This window comes from Lissotriton helveticus, chromosome 4_1 (genome assembly GCF_964261635.1).
Source record: "Lissotriton helveticus chromosome 4_1, aLisHel1.1, whole genome shotgun sequence".
Classification (NCBI taxonomy): Eukaryota; Metazoa; Chordata; class Amphibia; order Caudata; family Salamandridae; genus Lissotriton; species Lissotriton helveticus.
In genome coordinates, this window is record NC_136063.1 from 317,987,566 (window position 1) to 318,007,723 (window position 20,158).

At 37.9% G+C, this 20,158-nt stretch overlaps 1 protein-coding gene across 4 annotated transcripts in view; it reads left to right on the top strand.

The window, feature by feature from the left end:
* Nucleotides 1-649: 649 nt before the first annotated feature.
* The window catches only part of SAMD12 (sterile alpha motif domain containing 12), a 1,473,047-nt gene continuing 1,453,538 nt past the window's right edge, over nt 650-20,158 (top strand). For 3 of the 4 annotated variants that reach the window (XM_078686855.1, XM_078686853.1, XM_078686854.1), the window contains exon 1: nt 676-818. In XM_078686855.1, the coding sequence (XP_078542981.1) occupies nt 806-818 (13 nt within the window). In that variant the 5' untranslated portion in view covers nt 676-805. Of the gene's footprint in view, nt 819-20,158 lie in introns of all 4 variants that reach the window. The other variant, XM_078686851.1, reaches the window with a different exon arrangement.

Below are 20,158 nucleotides of genomic sequence, written 5' to 3' on the forward strand. Positions count from 1 at the left end.
CCATGCCTAAGAAAAATTAATGTGTCCCTCTGTAACGCAACTGGTGCTGATGGGACAAATTACAAATCCCAAGTAACTGCTCGGTTACCGTAGGAACAATACAAATGGTATGCATGCTAAAAATTGTGGACTTGTATGTGATCGAAATTCGCCCGTTTGCAAGCATGGGACAGCGGATTCTTATGGCAACGCGGAAGCAATCTCTTGAAAAACGCGTGAAGTGTTTGGAAATGGAAAGACACATCATGTGCACGCGCGTGAGACCAGTGAAGTGTGCCTCGAAAAACAAGGGGCATAAAAACTGCACTTTGCTCATTAGAATGCTGGCAGGTGTATCAAGATGTCCTTTAAACTGGACGGGCGCGTGTGGAGTCCAACAAATAGGTGGCGCCCGTACATTCCTGCAAGGTGTATTTCTGCTAAACCTAAGACGCGAATGGCTGCATGGTGGGGTCTGTAGTTCTCTTTCCAGCTGCAGGCTATGTTATGTGCAATTAGGGGCTCCCAAGGACCTATGTAAAACGTGGATTCCAAAGACTAACGCAAGGAGAAACTCTGCACTACACGCCGGGATGCCAGACGAGGCTTGTAGTCACCGTTGCAGCAGCGCACTACTTCCGCGAGACTACATTTCCCACAAGGCTGCTCTGTGAAAAGGCAGCAGGCTCCCTGGTTACTGTATGTCTGCTGCAGGCTGAGCTTGCAGCCCGTCACCGAATCAGCACAGAAATCTCATGAACGCGACGACGGGCGACCAGTGCTGCCGCTGGGAGAATTATGTTTGAATTAAGCCCGAGTTGAGAGAATGGCTGAGGAAGGTAAGGCGTGCTGCCCACCCGGTGCCAGGGCGTTTTTCACTGCCTTTTGTTCATAGGGAATGAATAAAAGGGTCCTGCCCACCTGGGCTGCGAAGAGCAGGTGGGGAGAGGGAGCGCGCGCACAGGTGCTGCTGAAGCTTGCAAAGGGAGAACGGGGCAGCTGGAGTGAGAGTGAAAGGTGAACAGACCTGCACGCGCGGCTGTCAGTGGGTCAGATGGCCAGATAAGACGCAAGCAGACAGCGAGCAAGCGCCCTGTTCTCTGCAGATGCAATCATAACACAGCAACGACTCCTCAGAATATCTGCCCTGCAGGTGCCTTTAACGTGACGCGCGTGGCAGCCTGCAGACAACTTGTTCGGAAATAGTGGCTTTTGAATCATTGATATTTTTGTCACCACTATGCACCGATGATTTAGGGAGGTTTATTTTAAATAACCAGCCCTGGCTAGGCCATAATATTTTAGTCATGCAACACGCTGGAAACAGTGATTGAAGTTGATAAAATGCCAAGGGTGGCGACGTCACTTGAACAATGTAGTGGCTTATTTTCAGCTGTCCGTTGCTACACAGATAGGATTTCTCTACTCAAATATGACTATACATACATAATATCTGAAAGTGAGGGGGAGCGCTCAAGTGCTGACATCCATTGTCCAACTATTCCGTGTTGTACCAGTTTCATCCTTTCACGTAGAGCAATGCGATTAAAGATATACATGTTAATTGGTTTGATGTTTGGCTACTCCTGTATATAAGATTGTGTCTCTTGGGAGTTTACTTGTGCTGCACAAAGCCCTTTTAACCACTTGGATGCTAATGACAAGGGTAACTCGTCATGGAGTTTCCATTGATTTCAATGGAAATTACATGGGAGAATATCAGGTACCTTAGCATCCAGATGCTGGTTACAAAGCTGCCACGTTTCCCAGACTCAGGACTGATGTGCTGCTCTAGTCCAGATTTTTTCCTTGGAATTCTAGGACTTGCAGTCGTTTTCTCTAATGTAATAAACAAGACTGCAAGACCCAACATTAAAAATAAAAACAACCCTGGGCTAGAGCAGCACCCCCTCTCCCCATGGAACTGAAGAGCTTGTCAGGGCTGGGGTAGAAGGTTGCTTATGTTCCATAACATCTTGTTTCCAGTCCCTTGGTGTCATTTAACACATCAAGGTAATGTGGGTGCAGTTGCTTTGCTTCTGTTTGCATACTTTAATAATACATCTGATATTATTAAAATAAAACTCATGTATTGCAATATTGGCGCCCTCTCAACATCAACTTAGCTGGCAGGAGTTACCATAATATGTCTGACACCTGCTGCTGGGCCTGGCTTTTATGTTCACAGGTGTTGCTTTTGCAGCATTATTAATGCTTCCAGTTCACAATTTTTGTAAAGATACACGATCAATTAGGAACACGTGCCAGTCTGGTAGGAACATTGAACACAAGAATAATGTATTTGACTGAAAGAAGAAATTTCACTATAGCAGCCTTATTAAAGGTGTGGCAGTCTGCCACTCCCCCATTAAAAAAATCTAAGCAATGCACTTCAGTGTCACTCAAACATTCCAGTAGCGATGAACCTCTCACCTATAAATTATTAGGTTACCTGTTGCCCTTTGCCCCCATATTGCTATGAGGCATTTCTAACAACAGCCTACATTTTTCACATTTTTCTGTTCACAAACGTTAAATATAGTTGCGTGTGTTACTGTCAGGGTTAGCTAGTGAGTGCTTGAAGTCTAGAGAAAACAAACATGCTTTGTATGATATGTCACATGTTTTAGCAGCCTAGACAGGAAGGAGTGAATTTTTGTGGAGTGCACTAACCTTGTGAAACCTGATTGGTGGCGGTGGCACGCTGGCACATAAACAAGCAAGCGTAGTGTGGAGCCCACTTCCCTCCTCTAATGCCACGGAGCACAAATGCTTTGCAAACTGCTGCGTTGTTTTTTTACTCGCATTCTATACTTGCGCTGCTGCTATATCTGACAAGACACCTCGCCCACTCCCCGGGCCGCTTGCACTTCGTAACCATGACCGAAAGTTTGCTGCCCCAATTGCTCATTAAACTTGTTGATTTTTACATCGAAATTCCACCATACTCATCTTAGTAAGTACTTTTCAAGACTTTTTTTGCAGGTTTATCCATGTATTGATACCTTATTTAGGAATGGCATAGTCTCACAATTTTCTCCCTTATCGAAATTACATTTTTCCTGTGTATAATAATGGCTGGTTGGTGAATGTTTCACAGAGTACACCTCCCCAAAGTCGCCTATTTATGTTGCTACATTTTGGCAAGTGAGTTTTCTATTCTTTTCATGCTTGAATACACAGCTCTCCGAGTTCATGCTTATTTACTCTGCAGTCTCGGTATAGAGTACCATCAGACACACCTATACAGAATTCACCAAAATAGTTAATCTTTATCATTAAATCACTTGATGGAGTACCGTTCTAAAGGGAACTTTTGATCAAGTGGAAAACATTAGATTAATTAGAAGTGTATTAATGTATACTTGTATTTTAAAAAAAACCTGAGCTATCTAAACAGTTGTGTAGCTCAGGAAGATTTATACCTGAGAAAAAATAACCTACACTGAGTCCCTTTATAGAAGCAGGCGTCTATAGCTACAAACCTGTATGTTCCCTCCCTCTGCCTGTAATATAAAATACCCCAAAAGTTTATTAGGACCCATTTTATTCATATCCTTTGGCAGATATTAGGGGATCTTGCGATCCAGTGCTGGGTGGCAATAAGTCCTGCTAAATGTATGTGCTGCTGTGCCAGGGAGTATTAGCTCTCATCTTGTGGACCTTTCAGTCTTTGTGGCTGTAAGGAAGAAAGACTTAATGTTTGGTCAAGAGAGGAGAGCTCAAACTTGTAATGATACTATCGTACAGGCATTCGGCGAAGCTGGTTTTTCGTTGACCTTTGTAAGTTTTTGGATACAGCAGTCAAGTGTCTTGCCGCCAATATCAATTATTAATTGGGTCTTATTACAGAAGCAGCGGTGGTACCTCTGTAACAAATAAAACTTAATTCTTCCATAGACCAGAATGGAAAAGGCTCCTCTGTCAGTGCGACAAACAGAGGCGATGATGGATAACTCTGATGGGTACCTTGATTTGGTGGGAAGGAAGGGTGTCGACAACTCCATTAACCATGACAGCATCTGTTGACGCACCCAGTTTGTAAAAAAAGTTCAACTTAAAATCGCTGAAGCCTAGCTAACAGCAAGATTCCAAAATGTGTCGGGTTGAACAAAGCCTCTCACTTATCGCCCCAGTTCTGCCCATTTTGTCATGGATATGTGCTTAGTGTCAATTCTTGTATGTAGAAAAAAGGTTTAAACCTTAAGCTACATACCAGTATGCGTTGCACAAGTGCATGGAGGCCCTGCAAGTGTCAGAGTGATCCTCCGGGGTGCTCATACAGCATCAGTTTGGGTAGGCTCTCAATGTTTTCTCGCAGCTGCCATTGAGGGAGTGTCCAGCGCATAATGGATGACCACAGCGCATGATTGTAAGTCGAGGTCAGCCTGCTCTTTGGCAATCACTGATGTCCATCATGGCACCCTTCAGCAGAGCCCATCATAATCATGACACTTCCCAGCAAAATCTACTTCATCAGGTGGTGTTACTTTATAGTTTGTAAGAGCATCCCACCTCCCACGTGTGGAGGCACTTTTTCTTGAAGTGCGTGCCACCATCCCTCCAACCATCCCAGGCATCCTTTGGTGTCAGAAATTGGCAGGATTTTCCTCCTGTAGTTACTCTCTGGCGAGCAGGGAAGAGCATCATGTATTTCACATTACTCTCTCTGGGTGTCCTTTTCATTCCTTTGAAGCTCGTCCTTGGTCCTGAACAGCCAGGCTGAAATCAGGAAACAGCAACACCTTATAAGTAATATTTTCTTTGTCTAGCTTCCTGCCCAATTGCGTCTATGTATGTATCTGAAATGTAGTGGGTTGGCACTAACGGGCCGATGCTCTGTCCATCTGCCTGACTGAGAAGGAAGATGATAGGACTTTGGGTTTCAGCACTTTCATATTCCAGTGTTCCAGATGTTGTTGCGTCACTCCCTAACCTTGCATCCTCCATCTTGTGTCACTGAGGCCTGAAGGGCCTTGATGGAATCCACCTTCTCTTTGGCTAACCATTCTGCTATATACCTCTTGTACACAAACAAAACATCCCTGAGCTCCTGTCTCTCAGAGAGGGGTTTGTAGCCCGCACTATGACTAGGTTCATAGTGCTTTATGATGAAGCATGCCACCTTCGGGTGGGTGAGGGAAACCGTTATTAAAAAAGGATACCCCATTAGCATTCTTCCAATTCATAGTGTGCATACAGCGTGTGAGTCGCCCCCCAAAACCTGTGGCCACATAAAAGACATGAAGAAGGTTGTTGTCGTAGTCTTTTATTAAATCTTAAAGCAGTGTAATCCTTTATTCATTTTTGATTGAGGTACTTGACCATTTTCTTCAAGGCAAAGGTATACACAATATTATTTACAATCCTATCATGGCCATACCTCTTCGTCATGGCCCCCTGCACTTGTTGTGCCAGCAGGCCCCAACACGCACTGTTTCAGTTGTAACTTTCCATGCTAGTCCTCCTCCCAGAGAGAGGCACTACCGCCGGGGCACTGCTTCCGCCTTGGCCCCACAGTACCGGGGTATACCCCCTCCAATGTTCTTAGACATACACACCCCTTCATCCTGGGTAAGGCAGGAGAGTCCAGGACCACCAGCAGGTCAGTCCCCCCCTCCCACCAGCCCAGAGCCCCACAATGAATGCTTGCCCTGTCCAGGGTCAGCCAGTCCATGCCAAAAAAGAAGGCCACAGCCTTTTCTTCCCTGGGACCCCACCATTCTCGTCCTTATTTGCAGGGATGGGTGGGTGGGTAACTCATCGCTGGTCTGCTGCCGCCGGAGCTGCTTGGAGAGGACAAAGAGGATTAATTCTGCCTCTCCCAATGCTTTTATACCCCCAGAGGAGGGGAGGCCGACCCTGCCTCTCTGATGATGTTGCGATCGCGTGGGCATGCCTCACATTCTACCTCGTCTACCTTGCCGTCTCCTCCCTGTCCCCTTTCTACCTCACAGACAGCCATGCTGGCTCTCGCTTGAGATGCCACTAAGGGCGACACGCCCCTCGCTGCGGGTGGTGCGGCTCAATAGACCCAGGGTTTCTTTGGCAATCCTCTGACAGTATCCTAAAATCAGTTTTCATAAGATTCACTTCTGTGAATTTCTTTTTCCAAAGCACCTCTAGATTTCCTGTCAAAGGGACTTCCTAACTGCTGCTTGTAGTTTGGTCAATGACTGTTCCTGTGAATGTGGTCGTCGCTGAACCCTGATCGCTTGGTCTTTGGAGTCGCTTGGTTTGTCAGGCTTGAAGTAGGCATATTTATGCAAGCAGTTATGCTGGAGCTGTGTAGGCCCATCCTTTGCATCTCATTACAGTCAGCTAGTGCACATTTGCATGGGGTACAATGATACATAAAATGTCACTCTGCCAACACTTTGGGTCTCAGGAAGCTACTATGCTATATTGTTCAAGTATTTGTTTCTGTGACACAGGGCATCACCACCGCCTGCTTCAGTGCACTGTCTTCTGTTTCTCTTCCAAGTGCACTGAGTGGCTTGTCAGTTTGCCCTCACACCTAGTAAGAATAAAGCACTGAAACTGCTGTACAAATCCTGTGGGCCACTCTAGTTTTCAGGGATGGGCACTGTGGGTGGGTGTGCTTCACTGCTTTGTTGGGTCGCCTCAGATACATTTTTGCCACTTGAGGTCCGACTCACCTCGTTGCTGTTGAGTATGTCTTCGTCCACCAGAGGCACCCCTTAATGGTTCTGCACAGGCGTCCGGTGCGACACTTCCCTGTCTAGCTCAGCGTTGACCTCTTACATCTTCCAGCTTAGCCTTTTCTGACTTTACCTCTGTCGCAGGTGGAGAAAGGGTCCTTGCTTCTACTGCTGTGAATTAACGCTGCTGAATCTTTCCACCAGCTCTTTAGGGCACCCTAGCAGCAGGAGCCTCTCCTCCACTAATCTGTATTGCTCCAGGTGGAGAGAACACTGGATGTAGGGTATTAGAGGCCGCCCAAGGCTTACTATTCTATCACTATCCTGGAGCATTCCCATCCTATAACGGCCAAGCTACCCAGGTCCATGCGTCATGTGCAGCTCCAGTCCAGTTTTTTTCGTTTACATTCTGGGAATTGTAGTCCTGTTTCTATGATGGAAGAAACAAGACTACAATTCCCAGAATTCAAAGAAAAAACCTGGACTGGGCCAGTCATTTTTTAAAATATTTTTTATTGGTTTTTACACTTACAACATATGACATCTAACATATAATTGTCATTGCTTTGTCAAAACAGGGGTGGCAGCCCACGTGGCTTAGTTGCTGGTAGTACAATTTACACTTAAATTAATTAAGCTTGTTCGTCCCTGCATTACTACTATAACACATATAACATATAATCTTTAGCGCTTTGTGCTGGGGGTGTCAGTTAGACTGGTCGGGTTGCATCAATGTATTTGCTTGACAGGCCCCCTGTCCGTCTGTCTACTCTGAGAGACAAGCATTTGCAATGCAATAGGTCTCGCATTAGGAAAGTCTGAGCTATTGGTATTGTAAATTACACATTTTTTATTTATGTGTTGGTTTTGAAAATAGCAAAATTAATAGCTTTGTCATTTACAATGCCAATAGTTATAACCTTTACAAATGTGACACCTATAGCATTTGTAATGCAATATGTGTTGTATTTACGTGACGTACATATATTGATATTACAAATAACAATGGCTTTTAATTTTTTTAAAATAATTAATACTTCAATAAAAGCTGTTGTAATTTATTATGGCAATAGCTTAAACTTTTGTAAATAACTTTTGTGAAGATAATGTTCAGTGTATTTTATTGTGACGAAAATCCAAGAACAGAAGTGAAATATTAACATCTTTTTGTGACATTTGTAATAAAGCTTGATACATTGAGAGAACATATTTGAACCAGTTGTTGTTGAATGGTTGAACAGATTGATGCTGTGGTGGCGCTGAGTGGTGTTGTGGTGGCGAACGAGTGATGCTGTGGCGTTCAGTGATGCTGTGGTAGCGCACAGTGATGTTGTGGTGCCCCTGAGTGATACTGTGGTGGTGCTGAGTGATGCTGTATGCTATGCTATGTTTTGCTATCCTATGCTTTGATTTGTTATGCTATGCTATGCTATGTTTTGTTATGCTATGCTATGCTATGTTTTGTTATGCTATGCTATGTTTTGCTAAGCTATGTTTTGTTATGCTATGCTAAGTTTTGTTGTGGTGTTTTTTATTTTGCTATGCTTTGTTTTGCTATGCTATGTTTTGCTATGCTATGCTATGTTTTGTTATGCTATGCTATGTTTTGCTATGCTATGCTTTGTTATGCTATGCTATGTTTTGTTATGCTATGCTATGTTTTGATGTGTTGTTTTTTATTATGCTATGCTTTGTTTTGCTATGCTATGCTTTGTTATGCTATGCTATGTTTTGTTGTGTTTGGTATGCTATGCTCTGTTTTGCTATGCTATGATATGTTTTGTTTTGCTATGCTATTTTTTGTTGTGTTTTGTTAAGTATTGCTATGCTTTGTTGTGTTTTGCTATGTTTTGTTATGCTATGTGTTGTTGTGTTTTGTTATGCTATGTTTTGTTATGTTATGTTATGCTGTGCTTTGTTATGCTATGTTTTGTTTTGCTATCCTTTGCTTTGTTTTGTTAAGCTATGCTATGTTTTTCTATCCTATAATTTGATTTGTTATGCTATGCTGTGTTTTGTTATGCTATGCTATGTTTTGCTATTCTATGCTTTGTTATGCTATGTTTTGCTATCCTATGCTTTGATTTGTTATGTTATGCTATGCTTTGTTATGCTATGCTATGCTATGCTATGCTTTGTTTTGCTATGCTATGCTTTGTTATTCTATGCTATGTTTTGTTATGCTATGCTATGCTTTGTTGTGCTATGCTAAGCTTTGTTGTGTTTTGTTATGCAATGTATGTTATGCTGTTCTGTTTTGTTGTGTTTTGTTATGCAATGCTTTGTTGTGTTTTGTTATGCTATGCTATGCTGTGTTTTTGTGTTTTGATATGCTATGCTATGCTATGTTTTGTTGTGTTTTGCTATGCTATGTTTTGTTATGCAATGCTATGTTTTGTTATGCTATGTTTTGTTGTTTTGTTATGCTATCGAATGTTTTGGTATGCTATGTTTTGTTTTGTTATACTATGATATGTTCTGTAGTGTTTTGTTATGCTATGTTTTGCTATGCTATGCTGTGTTTTTTGCTATGCTTTGTTATGTTTTGCTATGCTATGCTATGTTTTGTTATGCTATGCTATATTTTGTTATGCTATGTTTTGTTGTGTTTTGTTATGCTATGCAAGTTTTGCTATGCCGTGCTATGTTTTGTTATGCTGTGCTATGTTTTGTTATGCTATGCTATGTATTATGTTATGCTATGTTTTGTTATGCTCCGCTTTGTTATGCTATGCTATGTTTTGTTTTGCTATGTTTCGTTGTGTTTTGTTATGCTATGCTATGTTTTGGTGTGCTATGTTTTGATTTGTTATGCTCTGCTATGCTATGTTTTGTTATGCTATGCTATGTTTTGCTATGCTATGTTTTGTTATGCTATGCTATGTTTTGTTGTGTTGTTTTTTATTTTGCTATGCTTTGTTTTGCTATGCTATGTTTTGTTTTCCTATGTTTCGTTGTGTTTTGTTATGCTATGCTATGTTTTGGTATGCTATGTTTTGATTTGTTATGCTATGCTATGCTATGTTTTGTTATGCTATGCTATGTTTTGTTATGCTATGCTATGTTTTGCTATGCTATGTTTTGTTATGCTATGTTTTGTTATGCTATGCTATGTATTATGTTATGCTATGTTTTGTTATGCTCCGCTTTGTTATGCTATGCTATGTTTTGTTTTGCTATGTTTCGTTGTGTTTTGTTATGCTATGCTATGTTTTGGTATGCTATGTTTTGATTTGTTATGCTATGCTATGTTTTGTTATGGTATGCTATGCTATGTTTTGTTATGCTATGCTATGTTTTGCTATGCTATGTTTTGTTATGCTATGCTATGTTTTGTTGTGTTTCTTTTTTTGCTATGCTTTGTTTTGCTATGCTATGTTTTGTTATGCTATGCTATGTTTTGTTATGCTATGCTATGTTTTGCTATGCTATGCTTTGTTATGCTATGCTATGTTTTGTTACGCTATGCTATGTTTCGCTATCCTATGCTTTGATTTGTTATGCTATGCTATTTTGTGTTATGCTATGCTATGCTATGTTTTGTTATGCTATGCTATGTTTTGCTATGCTATGTTTTGTTATGCTATGCTAAGTTTTGTTGTGGTGCTTTTTATTTTGCTATGCTTTGTTTTGCTATGCTATGTTTTGCTATGCTATGCTATGTTTTGTTATGCTATGCTATGTTTTGCTATGCTATGCTTTGTTATGCTACGCTATGTTTTGTTATGCTATGCTATGTTTTGATGTGTTGTTTTTTATTATGCTATGCTTTGTTTTGTTATGCTATGCTTTGTTATGCTATGCTATGTTTTGTTGTGTTTGGTATGCTATGCTCTGTTTTGCTATGCTATGATATGTTTTGTTTTGCTATGCTATTTTTTGTTGTGTTTTGTTAAGTATTGCTATGCTTTGTTGTGTTTTGTTGTGTTTTGCTATGTTTTGTTATGCTATGCGTTGTTGTGTTTTGTTATGCTATGTTTTGTTATGTTATGTTATGCTGTGCTTTGTTATGCTATGCTATGTTTTGTTTTGCTATCCTTTGCTTTGTTTTGTTAAGCTATGCTATGTTTTTCTATCCTATGTTTTGATTTGTTATGCTATGCTGTGTTTTGTTATGCTATGCTATGTTTTGCTATTCTATGCTTTGTTATGCTATGTTTTGCTATCCTATGCTTTGATTTATGTTATGCTATGCTTTGTTATGCTATGCTATGCTATGCTTTGTTTTGCTATGCTATGCTTTGTTATGCTATGCTATGTTTTGTTATGCTATGCTTTGTTGTGCTATGCTAAGCTTTGTTGTGTTTTGTTATGCAATGTATGTTATGCTGTTCTGTTTTGTTGTGTTTTGTTATGCAATGCTTTGTTGTGTTTTGTTATGCTATGCTATGCTGTGTTTTTGTGTTTTGATATGCTATGCTATGTTTTGTTGTGTTTTGCTATGCTATGTTTTGTTATGCATGCTATGTTTTGTTATGCTATGTTTTGTTGTTTTGTTATGCTATCCTATGTTTTGGTATGCTATGTTTTTTGTTTTGTTATACTATGATATGTTCTGTAGTGTTTTGTTATGCTATGTTTTGCTATGCTATGCTATGCTGTGTTTTTTGCTATGCTTTGTTATGTTTTGCTATGCTATGCTATGTTTTGTTATGCTATGCTATATTTTGTTATGCTATGTTTTGTTGTGTTTTGTTATGCTATGCAAGTTTTGCTATGCCGTGCTATGTTTTGTTATGCTATGCTATGTTTTGTTATGCTATGCTATGTATTATGTTATGCTATGTTTTGTTATGCTCCGCTTTGTTATGCTATGCTATGTTTTGTGTTGCTATGTTTCGTTGTGTTTTGTTATGCTATGCTATGTTTTGGTATGCTATGTTTTGATTTGTTATGCTCTGCTATGCTATGTTTTGTTATGCTATGCTATGCTATGTTTTGTTATGCTATGCTATGTTTTGCTATGCTATGTTTTGTTATGCTATGCTATGTTTTGTTGTGTTGTTTTTTATTTTGCTATGCTTTGTTTTGCTATGCTATGTTTTGTTTTCCTATGTTTCGTTGTGTTTTGTTATGCTATGCTATGTTTTGGTATGCTATGTTTTGATTTGTTATGCTATGATATGCTATGTTTTGTTATGCTATGCTATGCTATGTTTTGTTATGCTATGCTATGTTTTGCTATGCTATGTTTTGTTATGCTATGCTATGTTTTGTTATGCTATGCTATGTATTATGTTATGCTATGTTTTGTTATGCTCCGCTTTGTTATGCTATGCTATGTTTTGTTTTGCTATGCTTCGTTGTGTTTTGTTATGCTATGCTATGTTTTGGTATGCTATGTTTTGATTTGTTATGCTATGCTATGTTTTGTTATGCTATGCTATGCTATGTTTTGTTATGCTATGCTATGTTTTGCTATGCTATGTTTTGTTATGCTATGCTATGTTTTGTTGTGTTTTTTTGCTATGCTTTGTTTTGCTATGCTATGTTTTGCTATGCTATGCTATGTTTTGTTATGCTATGCTATGTTTTGCTATGCTATGCTTTGTTATGCTATGCTATGTTTTGTTATGCTATGCTATGTTTTGCTATCCTATGCTTTGATTTGTTATGCTATGCTATGTTTTGTTATGATATGCTATGCTATGTTTTGTTATGCTATGCTATGTTTTGCTATGCTATGTTTTGTTATGCTATGCTATGTTTTGTTGTGTTGTTTTTTATTTTGCTATGCTTTGTTTTGCTATGCTATGTTTTGCTATGCTATGCTATGTTTTGTTATGCTATGCTTTGTTATGCTATGCTATGCTTTGTTATGCTATGCTATGTTTTGTTATGCTATGCTATGTTTTGATGTGTTGTTTTTTATTATGCTATGCTTTGTTTTGCTATGCTATGTTTTGTTATGCTATGCTATGTTTTGTTGTGTTTGGTATACTATGCTATGTTTTGCTATGCTATGATATGTTTTGTTTTGCTATGCTATTTTTTGTTGTATTTTGTTAAGCTATGCTATGCTTTGTTGTGTTTTGCTATGTTTTTTTATGCTATGTGTTGTTGTGTTTTTGTTATGCTATGTTTTGTTATGTTATGCTGTGCTTTGTTATGCTATGCTATGTTTTGTTTTGCTATCCTTTGCTTTGTTTTGTTAAGCTATGCTATGTTTTTCTATCCTATGTTTTGATTTGTTATGCTATGCTGTGTTTTGTTATGCTATGCTATGTTTTGCTATTCTATGCTTTGTTATGCTATGCAATGTTTTGCTATTCTATGCTTTGATTTGTTATGTTATGCTATGTTTTGTTATGCTATGCTATGTTTTGTTATGCTATGCTATGTTTTGCTATGCTATGCTATGTTTTGCTATGCTATGCTTTGTTATGCTATGCTATGTTTTGTTATGCTATGCTATGCTTTGTTATTCTATGCTAAGCTTTGTTGTGTTTTGTTATGCAATGTATGTTATGCTGTTCTTTTTTGTTGTGTTTTGTTATGCAATGCTTTGTTGTGTTTTGTTATGCTATGTTTTGTTATGCTATGCTGTCTTTTTTGTGTTTTGATATGCTATGCTATGTTTTGTTGTGTTTTGCTATGCTATGTTTTGTTATGGAATGCTATGTTTTGTTATGCTATGTTTTGTTGTTTTGTTATGCTATCCTATGTTTTGTTATGCTATGTTTTGTTTTGTTATACTATGATATGTTCTGTTGTGTTTTGTTATGCTATGTTTTGTTATGCTATGCTATGCTGTGCTGTGCTATGCTTTGTTATGCTATGCTATGTTTTGTTATGCTATGCTATGTTTTGCTATCCTATGCTTTGATTTGTTATGCTATGCTATGTTTTGTTATGCTATGCTATGCTATGTTTTGTTATGCTATGCTATGTTTTGCTATGCTATGTTTTGTTATGCTATGCTATGTTTTGTTGTGTTGTTTTTTATTTTGCTATGCTTTGTTTTGCTATGCTATGTTTTGCTATGCTATGCTATGTTTTGTTATGCTATGCTTTGTTATGCTATGCTATGCTTTGTTATGCTATGCTATGTTTTGTTATGCTATGCTATGTTTTGATGTGTTGTTTTTTATTATGCTATGCTTTGTTTTGCTATGCTATGTTTTGTTATGCTATGCTATGTTTTGTTGTGTTTGGTATACTATGCTATGTTTTGCTATGCTATGATATGTTTTGTTTTGCTATGCTATTTTTTGTTGTATTTTGTTAAGCTATGCTATGCTTTGTTGTGTTTTGCTATGTTTTGTTATGCTGTGTGTTGTGTTTTGTTATGCTATGTTTTGTTCTGTTATGCTGTGCTTTGTTATGCTATGCTATGTTTTGTTTTGCTATCCTTTGCTTTGTTTTGTTAAGCTATGCTATGTTTTTCTATCGTATGTTTTGATTTGTTATGCTATGCTGTGTTTTGTTATGCTATGCTATGTTTTGCTATTCTATGCTTTGTTATGCTATGCAATGTTTTGCTATTCTATGCTTTGATTTGTTATGTTATGCTATGTTTTGTTATGCTATGCTATGTTTTGTTATGCTATGCTATGTTTTGCTATGCTATGCTATGTTTTGCTATGCTGTGCTTTGTTATGCTATGCTATGTTTTGTTATGCTATGCTATGCTTTGTTATTCTATGCTAAGCTTTGTTGTGTTTTGTTATGCAATGTATGTTATGCTGTTCTTTTTTGTTGTGTTTTGTTATGCAATGTTTTGTTGTGTTTTGTTATGCTATGTTTTGTTATGCTATGCTATGCTGTCTTTTTTGTGTTTTGATATGCTATGCTATGTTTTGTTGTGTTTTGCTATGCTATGTTTTGTTATGGAATGCTATGTTTTGTTATGCTATGTTTTGTTGTTTTGTTATGCTATCCTATGTTTTGTTATGCTATGTTTTGTTTTGTTATACTATGATATGTTCTGTTGTGTTTTGTTATGCTATGTTTTGTTATGCTATGCTGTGCTTTTTGTGTTTTATGCTAGGCTTTGTTGTGTTTTGCTATGCTATGCTATGTTTTGTTATGCTAGGCTTTATTTTGTTATGCTATGTTTTGTTGTGTTTTGTTATGCTATGCAAGTTTTGCTTTGCTGTGCTATGTTTTGTTATGCTATGCTATGCTATGTTTTGTTATGTTTTGTTATGCTACGCTATGTATTATGTTATGCTATGTTTTTATGCTCCGCTTTGTTATGCTATGCTATGTTTTGTTGTGTTTTGCTATGCTATGTTTTGTTATGGAATGCTATGTTTTGTTATGCTATGTTTTGTTATGCTATCCTATGTTTTGTTATGCTATGTTTTGTTTTGTTATACTATGATATGTTCTGTTGTGTTTTGTTATGCTATGTTTTGTTATGCTATGCTATGTTTTGCTATGCTATGCTTTGTTATGCTATGCTTTGTTATGCTATGCTATGTTTTGTTATGCTATGCTATGTTTTGCTATCCTATGCTTTGATTTGTTATGCTATGCTATGTTTTGTTATGCTATGCTATGCTATGTTTTGTTATGCTATGCTATGTTTTGTTATGCTATGCTATGTTTTGCTATGCTATGTTTTGTTATGCTATGCTATGTTTTGTTGTGTTGTTTTTTATTTTGCTATGCTTTGTTTTGCTATGCTATGTTTTGCTATGCTATGCTATGTTTTGTTATGCTATGCTTTGTTATGCTATGCTATGCTTTGTTATGCTATGCTATGTTTTGTTATGCTATGCTATGTTTTGATGTGTTGTTTTTTATTATGCTATGCTTTGTTTTGCTATGCTATGTTTTGTTATGTATGCTATGTTTTGTTGTGTTTGGTAAACTATGCTATGTTTTGCTATGCTATGATATGTTTTGTTTTGCTATGCTATTTTTTGTTGTCTTTTGTTAAGCTATGCTATGCTTTGTTGTGTTTTGCTATGTTTTGTTATGCTATGTGTTGTTGTGTTTTGTTATGCTATGTTTTGTTATGTTATGCTGTGCTTTGTTATGCTATGCTATGTTTTGTTTTGCTATCCTTTGCTTTGTTTTGTTAAGCTATGCTATGTTTTTCTATCCTATGTTTTGATTTGTTATGCTATGCTGTGTTTTGTTATGCTATGCTATGTTTTGCTATTCTATGCTTTGTTATGCTATGCAATGTTTTGCTATTCTATGCTTTGATTTGTTATGTTATGCTATGTTTTGTTATGCTATGCTATGTTTTGTTATGCTATGCTATGTTTTGCTATGCTATGCTATGTTTTGCTATGCTATGCTTTGGTATGCTATGCTATGTTTTGTTATGCTATGCTATGCTTTGTTATTCTATGCTAAGCTTTGTTGTGTTTTGTTATGCAATGTATGTTATGCTGTTCTTTTTTGTTGTGTTTTGTTATGCAATGCTTTGTTGTGTTTTGTTATGCTATGTTTTGTTATGCTATGCTATGCTGTCTTTTTTGTGTTTTGATATGCTATGCTATGTTTTGTTGTGTTTTGCTATGCTATATTTTGTTATGGAATGCTATGTTTTGTTATGCTATGTTTTGTTGTTTTGTTATGCTATCCTATGTTTTGTTATGCTATGTTTTGTTTTGTTATACTATGATATGTTCTGTTGTGTTTTGTTATGCTATGTTTTGTTATGCTATGCTATGCTATGCTGTGCTTTTTGTGTTTTATGCTAGACTTTGTTGTGTTTTGCTATGCTATGCTATGTTTTGTTATGCTAGGCTATATTTTGTTATGCTTTGTTTTGTTGTGTTTTGTTATGCTATGCAAGTTTTGCTTTGCTGTGCTATGTTTTGTTATGCTATGCTATGCTATGTTTTGTTATGTTTTGTTATGCTACGCTATGTATTATGTTATGCTATGTTTTTTATGCTCCGCTTTGTTATGCTATGCTATGTTTTGTTTTGCTATATTTCGTTGTGTTTTGTTATGCTATGCTATGTTTTGGTATGCTATGTTTCGTTGTGTTTTGTTATGCTATGCTATGTTTTGTTGTGTTATGCTTTGCTTTGCTTTATTTTGTAATGCTATGCTATGTTTTGCTATACTGTGCTATGTTTTGTTTTGCTATGCTATATTTTGTTATGTTTTGTTATGCTATGCTATGTATTATGTTATGCTATGTTTTGTTTTGCTATGCTGTGCTTTGTTATGCTACGCTATGTTTTGTTTTGCTATGTTTTGTTGTGTTTTGTTATGCTATGCTATGTTTTGTTGTGTTATGCTATGATTTGCTTTATTTTTTTATGCTATGTTTTGTTATGCTATGCTATGTTTTGTTATGCTATGCTATCTTTTGTTATGCTATGCTATGTTTTGTTGTGTTTTTTTATGATATGACATGCTATGCTTTGTTTTGTTATGCTAGGTTTTGTTTTGTTATGCTATGTTTTGTTGTGTTTTGTTATGCTATGCTATGTTTTGCTATGCTGTGCTATGTTTTGTTTTGCTATGCCATATTTTGTTATGTTTTGTTATGCTATGCTATGTATTATGTTATGCTATGTTTTGTTTTGTTATGCTGTGCTTTGTTATGCTACGCTATGTTTTGTTTTTCTATGTTTCGTTGTGTTTTGTTATGCAATGCTATGTTTTGTTATGCTATGCTATGTTTTGTTGTGTTATGCTATGCTTTGCTTTATTTTTTTATGCTATGTTTTGTTATGCTATGCTATGTTTTGTTATGCTATGCTATCTTTTGTTATGCTATGCTATGTTTTGTTGTGTTTTTTTATGATATGACATGCTATGCTTTGTTTTGTTATGCTAGGTTTTGTTTTGTTATGCTATGTTTTGTTGTGTTTTGTTATGCTATGCTATGTTTTGTTATGCTATGTTTTTGTTTTGCTATGCTATGTTATGCTATGCTATGTTTTGTTGTGCTGTGTTTTGTTGTGCTATGCTACGCTCTGTTTTGTTGCGATAGGCTATGCTTTGTTATGCTATGCTATGTTTTGTTATGCTATGTTTTGTTGTGTTTTGTTATGCTATGTTTTGTTTTGCTATGTTTCGTTGTGTTTTGTTATGCTATGTTTTGTTTTTCTATGTTTCGTTGTGTTTTGTTATGCTATGCTATGTTTTGTTATGCTATGCTATGTTTTGTTGTGTTATGCTATGCTTTGCTTTATTTTTTTATGCTACGTTTTGTTATGCTATGCTATGTTTTGTTATGCTATGCTATATTTTGATATGCTATGCTATGTTTTGTTGTGTTTTTTATGATATGACATGCTATGCTTTGTTTTGTTATACTAGGTTTTGTTATGCTATGTTTTGTTGTGTTTTGTTATGCTATGCTATGTTTTGTAATGCTATGTTTTTGTTTTGCTATGCTATGTTATGCTATGCTATGTTTTGTTGTGCTGTGTTTTGTTGTGCTATGCTATGCTCTGTTTTGTTGCGATAGGCTATGCTTTGTTATGCTATGCTATGTTTTGTTATGCTATGTTTTGTTATGCTATGTTTTGTTGTGTTTTGTTATGATATGCCATGCTATGCTTTGTTTTGTTATGCTATGCTATGTTTTGTTTTGTTATGCTATGTTTTGATGTGTTTTTATGCTATGCTCTGTTTTGTTGTGTTTTGCTATGCTATGCTTTGCTATTCTATGCTATGTTTTGTTATGCTATGTTTTGTTGTGTTTTGTTAAGCTATGCTTTGTTATGCTAGGTTTTGCTTTGTTATGCTTTGTTATGCTATGCATTGTTTTGTTATGATATGCTATGTTTTTCTATGCTATGCAATGTTTTGTTGTGTTTTGTTATGCTATGCTGTTTTGTTATGCATTGCTTTGTTTTATTATGCTATGGTATGTTTTGTGATGCTATGCTATGTTTTGTTGTGTTTTGTTATGCTATGCTTTATTTTGCTATGCTATGCTATGTTTTGTTGTGTTTTGTTATGCTATACTATGTTTTGTTATGCTATGCTATGTTTTGTTTTGCTATGCTATGTTTTGCTTTGCTATGCTATGTTTTGCTATCGCAGTGTGTGGTTGTGTGTGTGTGTGGTTGTGTGTGTGTGTGGGGGGTTGTGTGTGTGTGTGGGGTTGTGTGTGTGTGTGTGGGGTTGTGTGTGTGTGTGTGGGGTTGTGTGTGTGTGGGGTTGTGTGTGTGTGTGGGGTTGTGTGTGTGTGTGGGGTTGTGTGTGTGTGGGGTTGTGCGTATGTGTGGGGTTGTGTGTGGGGTGGTTGTGTGTGTGTGGTTGTGTGTGTGTGTGGTTGTGTTTGTGGGGTTGTGTGTGTTCGGTTGTATGTGGGGGAGGTGTGTGTGGGGGGTTGTGTGTGTTAATGTGTGTGGGGTTGTGTGTGTTTGGGGTTGTGGTTGTGCATGTGTGGGGGTTGTGGCTGTGTGTGTGGGGGGTTGTGTGGTGTGGGGTTGTGTGTGGGGGGTTGTGGTTGTGTGTGGGGGGTGTTGTGTGTGGTTGTGTGTGTGTGTGGGGGTTGTGTGTGTGGGGGGGTTGTGTGTGTGTGGGGGGTTGTGTGTGTGAGTGTGGTTGTGGGTGCGGGGGTGTGTGGGGGTTCTGTGTGTGTGGGGGGGTTGTGTGTGGGGTTGTGTGTGTGGGGGGTTGTGTATGTGTGGGTGTGGGGGGGATTGGGGGGGTTGTGTGTGTGGGGGGTTGTGTATGTGGGGTAGTATAGAAAGCACAGCAAAAGTGGGTCTGGCAGAGTGTAAATTAGACCGTGAGTAGTAAAGTTTTGGTTACACTTGAAACCCCATCAGCGGCGACAATAAAGCATTATTAAACTGAACCGAAAGTGTGGGAGAGAAGGGACTTGAGAAGCAGGGGCACAGAACAAAGATCTAGGGCGAAAAGAGAAGGAGGAACAGAGGAGCAGAGAAGTGACAAAATGAGACGAAGGGATAAAGAAGAAAATGCAATGACACGGCGAATGAAGGAGAGAGGAGAGCATGTAAACGAGTCTAAAGGGAGGTTAGTAAGAGAGGCAGAGAACAACATAAGTGAGTGGAAGGCAGAATGTTGAGAGGAGGAGAGAAAATAGAGACATATGAGGTGTTAGTGCGAGAAGAAGGGAGGACAGCAAGGCAGAAAGAAGGAAAGAGGAATAACAAGAAGCATTGCATTTTTGTTCAATAGAAAATCACACATAGAAGCAGATATATATTCTAGCGCTGTGGGCGAGCCAGGCGCTATACAACCCACATGGGGAGGGTTTGAGCAGGGTGGAAGGTAACTAGCACATGGCATATTGAAGACAACTTCTCTAAACACTTAGCATCGAGAAATACTAAAAGAAGAGACAGGGCGGCATCATATAGTGTGGTGAGTGCGTTTCAGAAGCTTATTGGGGCATCGCATGTCATATATCTACTTTCTCAAACGACCCCATCCCTTTTACAAAAATATAATTAGGCTGTCCGGAATTCGGTTAAAACCGCCTCTGCTCGATAGTACCCTACCGACTGAAAATCAGCTGACACGGTTTAAACCGAGTGTCACTGATTTTTTACATATTTGTTGCACCGCTTGGCCACTTGAGGGAGCCAAGGAGTACAAACCAGGTTGGTACC